Source organism: Exserohilum turcica (genome assembly GCF_000359705.1).
Source record: "Exserohilum turcica Et28A unplaced genomic scaffold SETTUscaffold_24, whole genome shotgun sequence".
Lineage (NCBI taxonomy): Eukaryota > Fungi > Ascomycota > Dothideomycetes > Pleosporales > Pleosporaceae > Exserohilum > Exserohilum turcicum.
The window spans coordinates 201825-215755 of record NW_007360070.1 but is presented as its reverse complement, the minus strand read 5'-3'; the positions used below and the strand labels follow the sequence as shown (position 1 = coordinate 215755).

The window sequence follows — 13931 nt, the reverse complement described above, 5'->3', positions numbered from 1 at the left end:
TATTACGCCACAGCAATCACGGATTCCAGCCCAACAGTCACAGTCATAGTTGCTCCAACTCTCCAGGCGAAAGCAGCCCAGCTATATCCACTCATTCAAGACTCTAAACACCTGACCTGTATATCTACAATTCATCCGCCACACACGCTACACATCAATGCATCTTGACCCCTATTCTGTACGTCCCATACATAAACAACTCCCCTACACCCCACACTCACCAAGCAGAAACATGGCAGCAAAAAGAAGAAGATGAAGAAAACCACACACACACTCCCTCTCTTCAACCCCCCATCCTCACCCCTCCAAAGCCTTCAACCCCTCCACCAACGCCCCAAACCCCTCCCTCCTCTTCTCCTTCACCTTGTCGCTTTCCCCCTCCTCCTTCCCCATCTCACCCCCCCTCATCCCCTCCTCCAACTGCTTACCCACAACCTCCCTATCCAGCACCCTCCTCGCATCCTCAAACCCACCAATATCCCTCACATTAACGAAGCCCAAGCCCCTCAGCGTCTGCAACGCGATATTCGAGCGCCGCCCGCTGCGACAGTACAGCGTGATGTCATGGTGCTTGGTCACGTGCGCGTGGTAGTTTTCAGCATAGATGGCGGGGAGCTGGTCGATGGCTTGGTACTCGATGTTCAGCGTCGGGCCCATGTCGCTGGTTAGATGACCTGTGGCGAATTCGGCGGCGGAGCGCACGTCGATTAGGAGGGTGTGGGGGGACATGGTCTCTCTCTCTCTCTCTCTCTCTCTCTCTTTTTTCTGGTTTTCGGGGGATGTGACTCTTTCTCTTTCTCTCTCTGACACACACACAGATACACACAATCTCTGACCTAGGATGTGTGTAGATGCAGAGTTGGAGTATTGTGAGAGTTGTAATTTGGGGTTTTTTTTCTCTCCAAGAGGAGGCCAAGTGTTTAAATGTACGTTTTGTATCTTCGTTGTTGCGGTGATGGCACTATATCTCGTCAAATGTTTGCCGCTGCTATGACAGCGTTCGGTGGTTCAAGTCGGCGGCGGCGGCGGCGGCAGCGGCGGGGGTGGAGCACCGGCGATCACATCGCCGTTATCGGTAGCGTCGCGGAAACCGTCTTGATGGGCCTGATTGTTTGTACATAGCACTACAACATAAGCGCTAGTGGAGTTCTGGGAAGGAATTCCCTGCTGCAAGGACTGCGGGCGATGCTGCCGGACATGATATCTGGGTCCCATATCCCCGAAGGACAGTGCAGTTCGCCGACTACGTACTCCGCCGAGGCATACATTGCTCGTGGCCGAGTACTCTCCCATGGCCGAGTACGTTCATGTCAGTATCAGTGCCAATCACGTTTCAAACAGGACAATCGTTTGCTAATTTGTTCCATTCGCAACAGAGTTTAATCGACTTCTGATGCCGCACTAGTACTTGGACTACTTATAGGAAAATACTTTTCTCTTCCCGCATCAACCTGGAGATTCTACTTCCTGCCACCACGGCAATGCACCCTTTGCCGTGACGGCTCTTTCCTCTTTTTTTTTTAACGCCAAGAACCAAGGCCTAAATGGCTATGCAAAAGATAACAGATGCTGTGCAGATGCCTATCATCTACCGCCGAAAAAGACAAACGTCACCCAAAAAAAGGAAAATCGCTAAAGTGGTATAGAACAAACAAAAGAGACTCCGGCATTGGTGTCGTAAGTGTCCAAGACATCATGGACAAGAATAAACGCAATAAAACACAAATATTAACGTATGTGAATGACAAAGTGCCCGCCGTGTGTGAATCTGGGTAGAACCAGAGAATGTGGCTGACAAGAACAAATACACTGCAGCACAGTGCACAAGTCTATGAACCCTTGAGGTTTGATGTTGAGAAGTTGAAGTTGAGGAACTCGAACTTGTCCTTGGAGTTGGTTCGCGCTTCGACCGGGGAGTTGGCTTGAGCACTGTTATCGATGGACGGCGAGCCTCTTGCCGAGTGCTGAGCTTCTCGCGGTTCCAGAAGCAGCGATCGGCGGTAGTAGTTTTGAACGTTGGCTTGATCGCTCGCATGCATGCGCTGAATCTGGCCCTCCATCCACTCCTGCATCTCTGGGATGGCAGCTAGTCGGTAGGGAACCTGGAATGACTGGAGTTGGCCGATAATCTTGGCCGTCTTCATATGCTTGTCGAAGTTGATGACGGAGACACTGTCAGATCCCGAGTCGCCGGGGAGCTGTCGTGTGGTACCGTTGCCAACGTCGATGAAGGTGAGGTCTGTGAGGTAGATGCCGACGAAAGGAATGCACGGGGCAATGTGGTCCTGAAGGCGTTGTCGCAGCACGGCGTAGTTGCGCCCGACGTCGGTAATCGCCTTCAACTCGTCCAGGCGAGCCTTGGTCTTTGCCGATACAAGCTCCCACGTCCGCTTCAGGCGCATGACCATGGAAGAGTTGAGCGAGCAGATGATGGCCATGAGCGAATCGTAGTTGTGCAACTCCAAGCACTTTACTGCAATCTTGACCCACTGTTTGATGACAATGGCGCGCTTCTTAGCATCCTCCAGGTTCAAGATGGTGTCGGCAACCAAGTTTGCCAAATCCGTCGACAGGGTGGACATTGCCTTGACATTGTGTGCCTTGGAATCCTTCTTCTTGGTCCACTCCAGAGCAAGGAGCTCTTCTGGCTGAATGGCACAGAAGAGCTTTGATTCAATAATGGTGAACTGCCTGGCGAGTTCCATAGGATCAAAGTCGAGAATGGTGCACTGTGCTTTTCCCTCCTTGCTAGCCCGGAGAGCATTGAGCTGGCTCTTGCTAATGATTGGCGCCGGGACATTGGTGTCGGCAAGTGTGTATGAAGTGTTTCCAATCGATGAAACCAAGCGGGGAACAAGAAGTGCACCCGCTCTCACTTCAGTAACCTTGGACGTCAGTTCCGCTAGTCGTTTGCCGGCAGCAGGCATGGCAGCCCTAAGCTTTCCAGTGGCAAAAGCCAAGATAACACCGAGGGCAGCCGAATCGCTGTCGCTAGACCAGTGGCTCTCCAGCCAGCCCTTGAAGACGTTGTAAACTCGGAGACGGACTGGCACACCCACCTCCTGGCTGTTGCCAATGTAGTCGAACCGGTCGATCAGGCACTGCGCAAGTTCGATCGGTGTGGCGAAGAGGCGGAAGGTAAGGTAGAAGGCGTTCACAAAGACAACGTCTGGTGTAGACTCAAAGGTTGTCAGCTGCTCCACAAGAGCGGGAAGGGAACCGCCCGAAATCTGGCCGTCCTTGTTGTAGATAAGCTCATGCACGTATGTTGTCTCGAACAAATGCTCCTCGCCCGCAGCAATGTCCTCGCCCGTCTCATACGAACTGTCAGCGCAGCTAACCAAGGTCTGACAGCTCTGCTTCTTGGTGGGCGAATGGTCCGGAGTTGTGGCGCGGGTCGATGTGTGAGATTCGGCGCTTACAGATCCGCCTCGTGCGCTGCAGTGGTAGGTGCTGGCACTATCGTTCACAGATACGCTGACGCTGTCAGCATTGACGGAGCCCACAAAGCTTCCCTGGGTGGTGCTTGCAGGACTGTTGACAGATTCGGCGACAGTGGGCGGGTTTAGCACCGGAGTGGGTACTGCATTGAGAGGAGGCAATGATGCACGCGAGGATCTGAACGACACAGCAGTGGGGCTCTCGACAATCGAGGCTTGCTGCGTGGGCTGCAAGCTGAGCCTGGGGTCATCGACAGGCGAAGGTTGCGGCACATCAGGTAGTGGCTTCGATTCGGAGACGACCGGGGGTAGAGGCTTCTCGAACTCCTCAGTGGGCGGTGCTGGTAGCGGCTTGTTGGTCTCCATGACGGTCTCGGTAGGCCTGGGTGAGACTGATCTTTCGGCTGGTGGGGCCTGCTCAATGGGTCCAGGTTCTTGGAATATCGATGGCGACAGCCCCAGGCCAGCAGCAGCCTCGGTCTCAAACTCAAAATCTCCTATCCTCTCAATCACGACGCGAGCCTTGGAGACACAGTCACCAGCGGCCCTCACACAGCTTGTGGCGGCATCCACAATCTGCTTGCCGGCATCTGGCGCTATCACCTCCTCGCCCTCGGCGTCTGCCTGGATGAACATGTCTTTGGTGGCTTGCACAAGCTCAGTCAGACGGACGTACATGGTGTCCCGTGCTTCCTCGAGCGGGTTCGACCTTCGCGAGTCCCTTTCCCAAACGTCTTCGACCACTGTGAGGAGCTGGCGGCACGCCACAACGGAGTGTTTGGTAATCTGGGCTAGCTCGTCAGACGAGCGTGATTGCAAGTGCAAACCAATGAAAGACCCGATAAAGCCGAGAAAAGCGTCGTGGGCGGCATTCAGTTTCTCCGAGGCAAGGCTTCCTTTGTACGCGCTCGACGATTTGCCCGTGTGGGACAGGCGATGTGTTATCGAGACGCGCTTCGACTGTACGGGAGGCTGACAATGGATGACTGATGATTGAACAGAGTCCGCTTCGGAGGGTAGGGAGAAGGCGACTGATAGGCGGCTGAGATTCCGTGACGGTTGGTTGATTCCGGTGTACCAGTCATCGTGCGTCGATGAAGTTCCTTGTGTAACGGGAGAGTCGCAGTTACTGGCTGAAAGCGTGTCGTCGGTCGATGCCGCTGATGCTGGCAGCGGTTCCACGACAGCATCAGAAGGCGGGGTGAGTGGCCGGTTGCCTGCGTCACCAAGCTCGAAGAGTGAGAGAGACACGGCATCTGTTGCCCAGATGTCCAGAAAGCGCACAGCCCTGGTGACAAGCTTGAAGGATTTGAACACGAGCTCATCCATGTGCTCGAATACTGGGACTGGCGCTTCGTTTGATTGCAAAACTTCTTGGAAGGATTTGGCAGTCTTTACAAGCGTCGACAGGTCACCCAAGAGAGCTTTTCGCATGCGACGCAAGCCGACGTGGGCGACGACGAGGCGTGAGTCTTTTTGCAGGCATCCAGTCCTTTCCTGAAGAGAGTGAGTACGGTGGCCAGAGGCTATGTTTGGGTGCATCTAAATGAGCTCGACTTACCAAGAAAAGGCGTACGCCAACAATCATGCCTTTGACGTAGTCCTGCCTTGAGAAGGCGACCAGATCGCCATTCTCGCCATCGCGGACAAGATCCCAGAGATATGTCAGGGCAGTCAGCAGATTTCGAATGATTGGGTGGTCGTAGGGTTCGCAGTAGTTGGTAGGAAGCCATCCACGGGCGCCCGAGGCCAGCAATGTGCCATCTGCCCATCCATTTGGATGGACCGAGTGCACGAGGATAACATCGCCCTGGTTGATGGCCACGGTAATGGAGGACTCGTCGGTCGAGGAGAATACGGTGGAGCTCGGGTTGTAGTGATAAAAGGCACGGAGGTAGTTGTGGAATTCGGGTTGGGGCTCCGACTGTTGCTGGGCCATGGCCTCGGTCGACGTCTTGGGCGTCAGTGGAGGCGACATGTGCGATTGCGAACGGCTGGAGAGAGTGCCTCTTGAAGAAGACTGTCGGCTGTGGCCACGCACAGCCGTGCGTGACCGTGATCTGGTGGGCGACTTGTGGATGTTCAATGGCGCTACCAGTGCGCTGGATCTCCGGCCCATGTCTTGTTGCTCTTGGGTGGTGGACGCCATGTTGATGGTGGAATGTGACGCTCCTGGGAAAAGTCGCTAACTAGGCGCTGTACGTCCGCCTATACACAGATACCAAGCATCTGGCAGGCAGGGGTGGCTGATGGGTTAGATGTGAGAAGGAGACAAGAGGCGTGAACAGCGGGAGCTTTTTGGGTGAGTTGGCTGGACAGCGCTGTGTTGCAGTGTTTGTGTCGAATGAGGGACTCTGCCTTGACGCATTATTATTCTGCTAGCGGTAGAAATGGGAATGCAGACAATGCTACAAGCAGCAAGTGGAGCAGAAGATGGGGCAAACGGAGACTGACATACCCGGCGTGACAGGAGCTAGCGCGCTGTTATGGGAAGACGTGCAGAGGCAGGGCAGGGCGTGACAGATGGCGTAACGAATGGAATTGGTGGGCGAATGGACCTGTGGGCGTGGTGTTTGCCGTGAAACGCGGCACTGGATTGGATAGGCGGATAGAAAGATGGGACGGGCGGCGTTTCCAGAGCAGGCCAGTTGGACAGGCAGGCTGAGGAGATGCGGAGCAGACTGAGGAAGCTCAGACACGGTCTGTCTCTCGTGGGGATATTGCAGGTGTGTCTGAGGAGAGCGATGCTTGCGAGTGGAGGGGGGGTGTGGTAGGGCCCCCGTCTTGTAAATGGCGATGGCAGCGCAGGGCCGGGCGTGGGCGTGGGCGTGGGTGCGGGTGCGTGTGTGGGTGTGGGTGGTTGTGCAGGGGCGTGACTGGGGCGGCTCCTTCCAACGGTTCGTGAGGCAGGCGCGCAGGCCAGGCAAAGGAAAGAGCGACTGGAAAAGAAAACAGAGGCGGTGCGGGCGGGAGGCGGCCGAGGGCAGGCGGATGGCGGTTGGCGGATGGCGGTTGGCGAGCACCGAGGAGCGTCGTATTGAGGCCTCGACAATGGACAGGCCGGGCGGGTGTTATTATCACATCACGATGGAACATGCTTCGGCCAGCCTACTCGAGCAAAGCTTGGTGAAGACGACAGGGGCCGTCTGTCAGTGATGGCAGGGGTCGAGGTAGCCGGGGCCAAGGGAGCGTTGGCGGGCGGCCGTGGGTGCGCGCTCCCCAGCCCGTACTTAGCACACACGCACACACGCGCACGCACGCACGCACGCCGCACGCACACGCCCACACGCCCCTACTGTACACGCCGGCCGGGCGCTGATTCTCGACGGCGCGCCCGTGCAGGGCCAGGGAGCAGCCAGTGGGTTCTCCCCGGCATTTCTGCCCCTGGTCCTGTGGCTGTCGACGTCGACGACGACGACGACGTGGCGAGGGGGTTTAGATTGGACTCGACTATGGCTGTATGTACCATGTGCTGTGTGCATTCATTCACCCAGCCGACCTGCCGCCGCCCGCACCAAGACGACCAAGACTTGACCACCACCATCACCACCATCACCATCACCACCATCACCACCACCACCACCACCATCATCATCACCATCATCGCGACTGCTCACACGACTACTCCTACGACTACTCCTACTACTCCTACGACTACTACCACCATCACGGCCAATGACACGCACGACGTGTTTGGCACCACGACGTACATGGCCCGCCGCCAGCACCTCGCCTCGCCTCGCGCCCGCTAGCAGTGCTGGTGGCCGTCACGGAGCACGCCAAATCTCCGCCAGGCGGTGCGGTGCGGTGCGGCGGTGCGGTGCTATGCTGTGCCGTGACGTGCCACGCCCAGAAAGACACACAGCGACGGCCCTCCAGTACCAGCACCACCATCACCAAGCACAAGCAGGTGCAGGTGCAGGTGCGGCCGCTTGCATGAAGCCCCCCGCCTATGCCTAGTGTGGACGGGGCCCTTGTGCAGACGCGACCAGCCATCAGGCCTGCAGCATCGACACGCCCACTGCCCGCACCACACACACACACACACACACACACACACACCCAGCACGCAGCACATGAGGCTTGCCCACCACCACCCGACGACTCGACGACTCGACGACCCACCCGCTGGCACTGGGAATCGTCTCCCCCCCCGTCGCGCCCTCCAAGGACCTGCATACAGCAACGATCATCGCACGGCTGGAGCGCGCCCCCTCTATACCGCAGAGGGCAATTTCCGGCGGCTCAAGCTCCCCGGTTGCCACGGCCGTTGCCCCCACCCGGCTGCCCAGCTCGCCCTGCCCATGCATCCCATATCTCGACCACATGGTTATATGGTTGCACCACTGCAGCCCTCTCTGTTCGCCTTCCCCCGGACGGTCCGAGGGCGCCGCAAAACAACCTATGCGACGACGCCTTTGCCTGCCCTCTCGTCGCCGTCGCCGTCGCCGTCGCCGCCATGGCTACAGCACTCGACGCCTCGGAAACCACTTCGCCATGCGCCCTCCGACAATGGCCTGCGTCGGTTGGCAGACGTCATGCTCGATACGGCACCATAGTAGTAGTCTCCATGGAGGCGCTCCGGATCCCGGGCTCCCGTGCCATGAGTCCAGCGGCCCACCTTGCTTCCCCCCGCTAGCATCAATGGGTCCTCGCAATGTGACCAAGGTGGACGCGCTGCAGTTGAGCACGGCGACTTGACAGCATTCTAGCCTCGCCTCCCACGCATGCATGGATACGACTCCTTCGGATTATGTCATCACATAGCTACATACGCGACGAAAAGCATCCCACACCATGCCTCTGCACCTTCCTAAAAATCACTCGAGTCCGGCAGCTTGCCATCGCATCGGGCCTGTGTCGCCATGAACTCTTGCCCATGGTTCTGCAAGCCCACAGTATTCCCGGCGCAGTGTGGACAATGACGCTGCTGCACCTCTTGCCTCTGCTCGTGTTGTAGCAAGCCCTCGCCCAACAAATAAACTTTCGGACACCTCGATGCCAAAGCCCCGCCCCACTGGACTGTTGAATCCGGTCCCCACCACGCGGAGAGGTGGACTAACCCTCGACGCCGCGCCTACAGTGCGATACTAGAAGCTGCTGCAAACTGTCGCCTTGGTCCGCCGAAGCTCACAAAATCGCATATCGGAGACTAGACTTGAAGACGCGCTACGGGATAGCCCGCCGCTCGAAACACACCAACTGTAGGGCGTCTGCCCATGGGCAGGACTTGGACGACTGCCTGGCGAAAACTCCTTTGCCAATTTCCGCGCCGCCATCACGACGCCATGCTCTTGGCGTTGACTACTGAGCAAAACCCTGAGTTCAACGGACTTGCCTCCGTCCATGGACATTCATGCCCAATGCCCTAGTGCATCTCGCACTCCCAAAGGTGGCTTTTCACGGACCGAGACTTGTCTTCCCGCCATATAGGTCGTTTTTCTTGTCCAGCAACTGGGATTAACACTGCAGATCACAAGTGATCCGCGTACTATTCCTGCTACGCTGCAGCTTCCTTCGGCTTCTAGCCACCGCATTCGTAAAGAGTGCATCGATGATGGTTCCTTCACCCAAAAAGAGGCCATTTGCTCAACAGAGTGTATCAGTAACCGATGGCTGACAGGATGCCTAGCCATGTACTTTGACAGTCGACGTCAGTTTCAGCGCAATTGCGCCACAGAGAAATGTTTAACAAAAAATACCTTCAAACATTGCATTCGACGGGAGCGTCATGGATCATGTTCGATGGGTGGTGCCCTGACGCAGCCGCGTGGTCGCCAGAGCTTCTCAACATGCGGACGGCAGACGACAACAAGACAACGACGTCAACCACCAAGCCCTCAAACCTAGCGCTATAGCGTCACTGGTGGTCATCATGGTACGCCGACAGTCTTGACATATGACACAGGCTGGGTGGTCACTGGCAAGCCATGCAATGGTCGTGCGTCACGTAAAGGCCCAGGTTTCAGGTGGGCAGAGATCGTCGTTGCAGTGCGCTGATCCCCTCCGCCCAGCCGGGGCTGAGTCTAGTACAGCCGCCCCTTTCTGTTAGTCATCAGCCTTGATCTGCTCGGCATGGACGACATAGCACGCTGGCAGTGCCAAAGTCCCCGTCATCGTTTGCAAGGCTAAAGCCAGGATTTGTATTTGCAAAACTTTCATCCAACAAGCTGCCCAGCGCTCGCATTGACTTTGTCGAAGCCGTTGCCAACTAGCCAGTCGGGCTCGCCCTTGGCCGGAGCTAGAGAGCTGTAGCCCGGCTGCTATAGAGGTTACCAGGCGCGGAGACGCGTTAGCTCCCGGCACACAAATGGCCGAGTGTGCTGCCGGGCGGAATGCACAAATGGTGCCAACGATATCCCCCGCCCTAAGCACACCAAGATTCTGCGTTTAGCGATTACGTTTGCCCCTGATGCTAGTTGTTCCGTCTGAAACTGGGCGGGCGGGCAGGCAGGCGGCGCCGTGTCGACGACTAGATGCTCTACAGCCGTCGCGCGGGTGGACGGAGAATGGAACATCTATGGCATGTATATGTATGTTGGCATACCCATGCGCGCATGTGCATAGCCGTGCCACCTTTCGCGTACAAGGCCGACAACGATCCGAGGGCGCGGTACCCAGAGTGGATCTTTTCAATGCGCGGGCCATAGTCGGATTCGAGCAGCACCAGCACCAGCACCAGCGCAGAGTGCAACATTACCGAGGCTTGGGCACCAGCACTGGTGCGAGCAGCACAGGCCCACGGAACGTCATGTGAACGATTGTGAATGCGAGCCCGCGGCGCAGCAACAACAAGGGCGGCACAGTCTGATATCGTGCTCAGGAGGGCGGGCGCGATGCCCTGCGGCACAGGCTGCATCTCGCTTTTTCATGCAGCGTACCTGGTCCGTAAGCCGCTCGCAGGTCGTTGCAGCGCTGGCCAACTGCGACGACACGGGCGGTTGCCATTGTGCTTACGGACGCCTGTTTCGGGTTGGCGACTAATAGCAAAAACGTTCCTGGACCAGAACGGCAATCGGCGGAAGCTATCTATGTATAGCTGTCTGGTCAGGTCTTGGAAGAGCACAGCAATTCCCATGGCCACGGAGCTAAGAAGCATTTCGACGACCAAGGGGGACGATTCTCCCAATGCGTCACTGGCCTGGGTGAGACGCTACTAGTAGCAGCTGCAGGGTCCACGCCGAAGCCATTTCGCTGCCGCGGCGTATCCAGATTATTGTCCTAGCACGCGACACTACCCTCGCCCCTCTACCACAACCACGACACCTCTTCTCGTATCGCATTGCCTTCTCATGCGTCCTGTCACGTCTGCCGGCCTCGGCATGCCGCCCCAATCCGTTGCAGACGAGGCAATGGCGCAAGTGTCGATCTTCGCTTGTTAGGCGCGCGTCCAGATCGGTCCTGCTACCCATGATTGATACATATTCTCCGCTTCACGTGGCCACCGACCCAAACGTCCATGCGAAGCGGTGCCTTGGAGAGCTCTCATCTATCGTGGCCCACCTTGAGCCAAAAGAAAAGAAAAGAAAAGGAGAGGCCATCACAGTACATGTACAGTCCCGAGTGGCGCAATCCTCCAATGTTACGAATAAGGTGTCAGCGAAAATGGGATGCTTTCACAGTATGACAGACTCAATACCGCCACCACGTGTCGTAGCTGCGGCGTAGTCACCAGGGCCTCACTATCCCCATTACGCGTCCACGTGTTAACAGAGGGTTGGCAGCACCACGAATCGGCCGACTAATAGGACCCGCACTCATCTCGGCCATCAGCTCAGCTCAGCACAACGAGTGCATGACATGACGAAATCCTTCCGCTCAAGGCACAGCAATATTGATTTTGGCGCGTGCAATACCAACGGTACCTGCATAAGGATGCATGTGCATGTGATTGCAGTGTTTGTACGTATGTTGAAACTGCATGTTCCTTTTCCAGTTCCATACTATGTATTCAGTCTCTTAACTTTTGCTTGGCAGTCTTACACGTCTCCAGACCTGCCTTCCCTCGAGAGACGTGTGGCCCGATTCTATTCATATCCTCAGCCCTGCCGGTCTAGCAATCAATTCTTCGGCTGTCTAGATATCAAAGGGCCGTATGTACAGCGCATGACGACTTTTCCCCGTGTCCAATCTCGCCCACGTACCAGGCCCATGTTTCACCATTCCCAATTCTGCCCAAAACAGACATGCTCTTTCCGTTTCACCCCATTCGCGGAAAATCAATCAAAATCCTCCACACCGATGATCTTGAAGCGGTAAAGTAGATGGGGCTCAATGCCCTTACCCACGTGTTCGCTGGTATCAGATCACTCTCTACATGTATGAGGCTCGTCTCACAATCTTCCTTTTGACGGACGGCACCTGCTGGAAGGAGTAAGTTATCAAGAGCATGTTGATGGCTGCTATTACCACCCTGGTCAGTTATTACAGACTGGAGAGCCCGAGAGCACGACATGGGAGTGGGTGCTAAGTCTGATCTACAGTGGGGGTGACGGCTATGGTGTTGACTTTTCCTTTAGCTGAGCGCTAGGAAAAGTAGCCTGCCTGCGATAACGTGACAAGGTAGGTGGACGCGACAAAAGCAATCAACGCCCCCTTCCCAAAACGACACATGGCCTTCTTCTTTTCGCAATGGCTGCATGCATGCTTTATTTTTTTTGGAGCTAGGCCATGCGCCCCCGTCTGCTTTTGGGAACAAGCAACGACTGTCAATTCCGGGCCGTCATGCGAGCACCATTGGAATGGGAATGTCGACTCCACACACTTTCGTGAACGTTGGGCGCTATCCCTTTTTCTTGTCTTCTTTCCTTTTTGCAAATTACTCATGATCTGCTCTGCCACGCAATGTAGCTAGAGTCATTGCATTGGGTAAAGATTAGGATACGCAATACAAAAACAATAATCCAGCCGGCTCAGCCCCACTACAAGAGGTCTGAAATATCATCAAGATGAAGGTTTCGCTTCAATATACTGAGTCGGTTACGCAGGTTGCTATACGAGGTGCACTACGATTCAGTATACCTGTCGGTAGATTTGAGATCCAGATGAACAGGGAACCAATCTGCGTTTTACCTCCACGTGGACGGCGACATGCACTCGAAGGCACCAAGAATACCCAGTCTGATACAGTAACTGTAACAAGCATCCCATCGCCCACCACAGCAGCGCCTGTTCCTCAGGCCGCCATACAAATCATGAATCAGCTCCCACGACTAAGAAACCAAGGTGCTCCACATGGCAGGCCCACGAGTCGCTTCCCGCACTGGAGACATTTAACTGTGTCCTTGACACATGGCATGATTACTGTGTGCTTCGGTTCACGCATATCTTTTGGCCATCGCCCACTTTGAGCTTCCAGGATATCCCAGTAGCGGGGCTATCCTTGACTCGTACACTATACTCACCTCTACTCCTCTTCACGCCTCACTCTCCTGTACTAGCATTGCAAAAGTGATATTTTCCATGTCCCAGGACGTTACATTCGCCTGCTGATTCTAAATTCTAGACATGTGTTCCAATACCTTCTGCGTTCATCCCAGTAGTTAGCCTCGCTTACCGATAGCTATGCCGCTGTCTTGCTGGTCACGACTCAAGACCCTAGCTGCCGCGGTCTGTACGACTCGCCTACTTGTTGCCACGCACAAAGAAATACATGTTACTTGGCAGACGAGGCTCGCGTGCCGCATTTTGGATTATTTTCGAGGCCCAACTATAGGTAACGTGGTTCATAAGCGAGTCGGTCACCCAAGCGAGTCGGTCACTCCCCACCAGCGCGTTGACGTTGACACGTTATCACAGTCTTTTATTACAGTCAATAAACTATTGCAATATACCAAATTAATTGTCAGAATCGCTACTATCACTTACACTATCTATCTCAACTGCGCAGGTACGAGCGTTGTGTCCAGTCTGCTTGCAACGCCCGCACCGCCGCTCTCCTCGCACCCTCTTCGACGCACTCTCACCATCACCACGACTGCTACCCGCCTGTTCAGCTAATACTTCTTGTACTTCGCCTATAGTAAGAGTCTTTTCTGTCCGTACGTATCGCCGCTTGCGGCTCTTACGCTTATTTGCTGTGTCTAGAGCCTCTCGAAGAGCAGCTACTTCCTCCCTCATAAGCGTCATCTCATGTGCTATTTGCTGAGCCCCTTTACTCAGCTGTACAACCTTCTCGTCAAGAGAATTTGCAGAAGACCCAGGGCGGTTTCTTACTCTCTGTCGAATAAGAGTACTTTGAGCCTCAACCTCGCGCGCGTTGCGTGGTGTCTGCGCCTGCCAGGCGGCTGTCCGTCGTGGTGATTGTACTGGCGTCTGCACCACTACATCAAGCTTAGATAGCACAGCCTGTGGGTCATGTGGGACTAGACCAGCGCCTCTAAAGCCAGCTTGGATATTCTCCTTTGTAATAGACTGCTCAAAAGCAGCCTTAAAGGCTGGTAGGAAGGTCTCCTTGCTGATATAGTGGGTGCGGTTGCGTGCCAAGCCTGA

The 13931-nt window shown here is 55.6% G+C and overlaps 4 protein-coding genes across 4 annotated transcripts; 1 reads left to right on the top strand and 3 right to left on the bottom strand.

Annotated features, from left to right (window-relative positions):
- Nucleotides 1-94: 94 nt before the first annotated feature.
- SETTUDRAFT_169590 (uncharacterized protein) lies at nucleotides 95-764 on the bottom strand. The gene has a single exon (XM_008028407.1). It carries the CDS (start codon nucleotides 727-729, stop codon nucleotides 298-300), a length of 432 nt encoding a protein of 143 aa, XP_008026598.1. The 5' UTR covers nucleotides 730-764; the 3' UTR covers nucleotides 95-297.
- Nucleotides 765-1366: 602 nt separating this feature from the next.
- Nucleotides 1367-5961, bottom strand: SETTUDRAFT_184958 (uncharacterized protein). Its single transcript, XM_008028406.1, has 3 exons — nucleotides 5899-5961; nucleotides 5002-5794; nucleotides 1367-4937 (listed from the first exon to the last, which is right to left on the bottom strand). The coding sequence occupies exons 2-3, from the start codon at nucleotides 5587-5589 to the stop codon at nucleotides 1830-1832; spliced, it is 3696 nt and encodes a 1231-aa protein (XP_008026597.1). The 5' UTR covers nucleotides 5590-5794; nucleotides 5899-5961; the 3' UTR covers nucleotides 1367-1829.
- Nucleotides 5962-6595: 634 nt separating this feature from the next.
- Nucleotides 6596-7192, top strand: SETTUDRAFT_40064 (uncharacterized protein; the record flags this gene model as incomplete). Its single annotated transcript, XM_008028358.1, has 1 exon — nucleotides 6596-7192. The coding sequence occupies one exon, from the start codon at nucleotides 6596-6598 to the stop codon at nucleotides 7190-7192; it is 597 nt and encodes a 198-aa protein (XP_008026549.1).
- A 2406-nt stretch (nucleotides 7193-9598) lies between these two features.
- Nucleotides 9599-10299, bottom strand: SETTUDRAFT_28987 (uncharacterized protein; the record flags this gene model as incomplete). The annotated part of the gene is made up of 2 exons (XM_008028343.1): nucleotides 9599-9703; nucleotides 9988-10299. 2 exons carry the CDS (start codon nucleotides 10297-10299, stop codon nucleotides 9599-9601), a joined length of 417 nt encoding a protein of 138 aa, XP_008026534.1.
- Between the last annotated feature and the right edge of the window lie 3632 nt (nucleotides 10300-13931).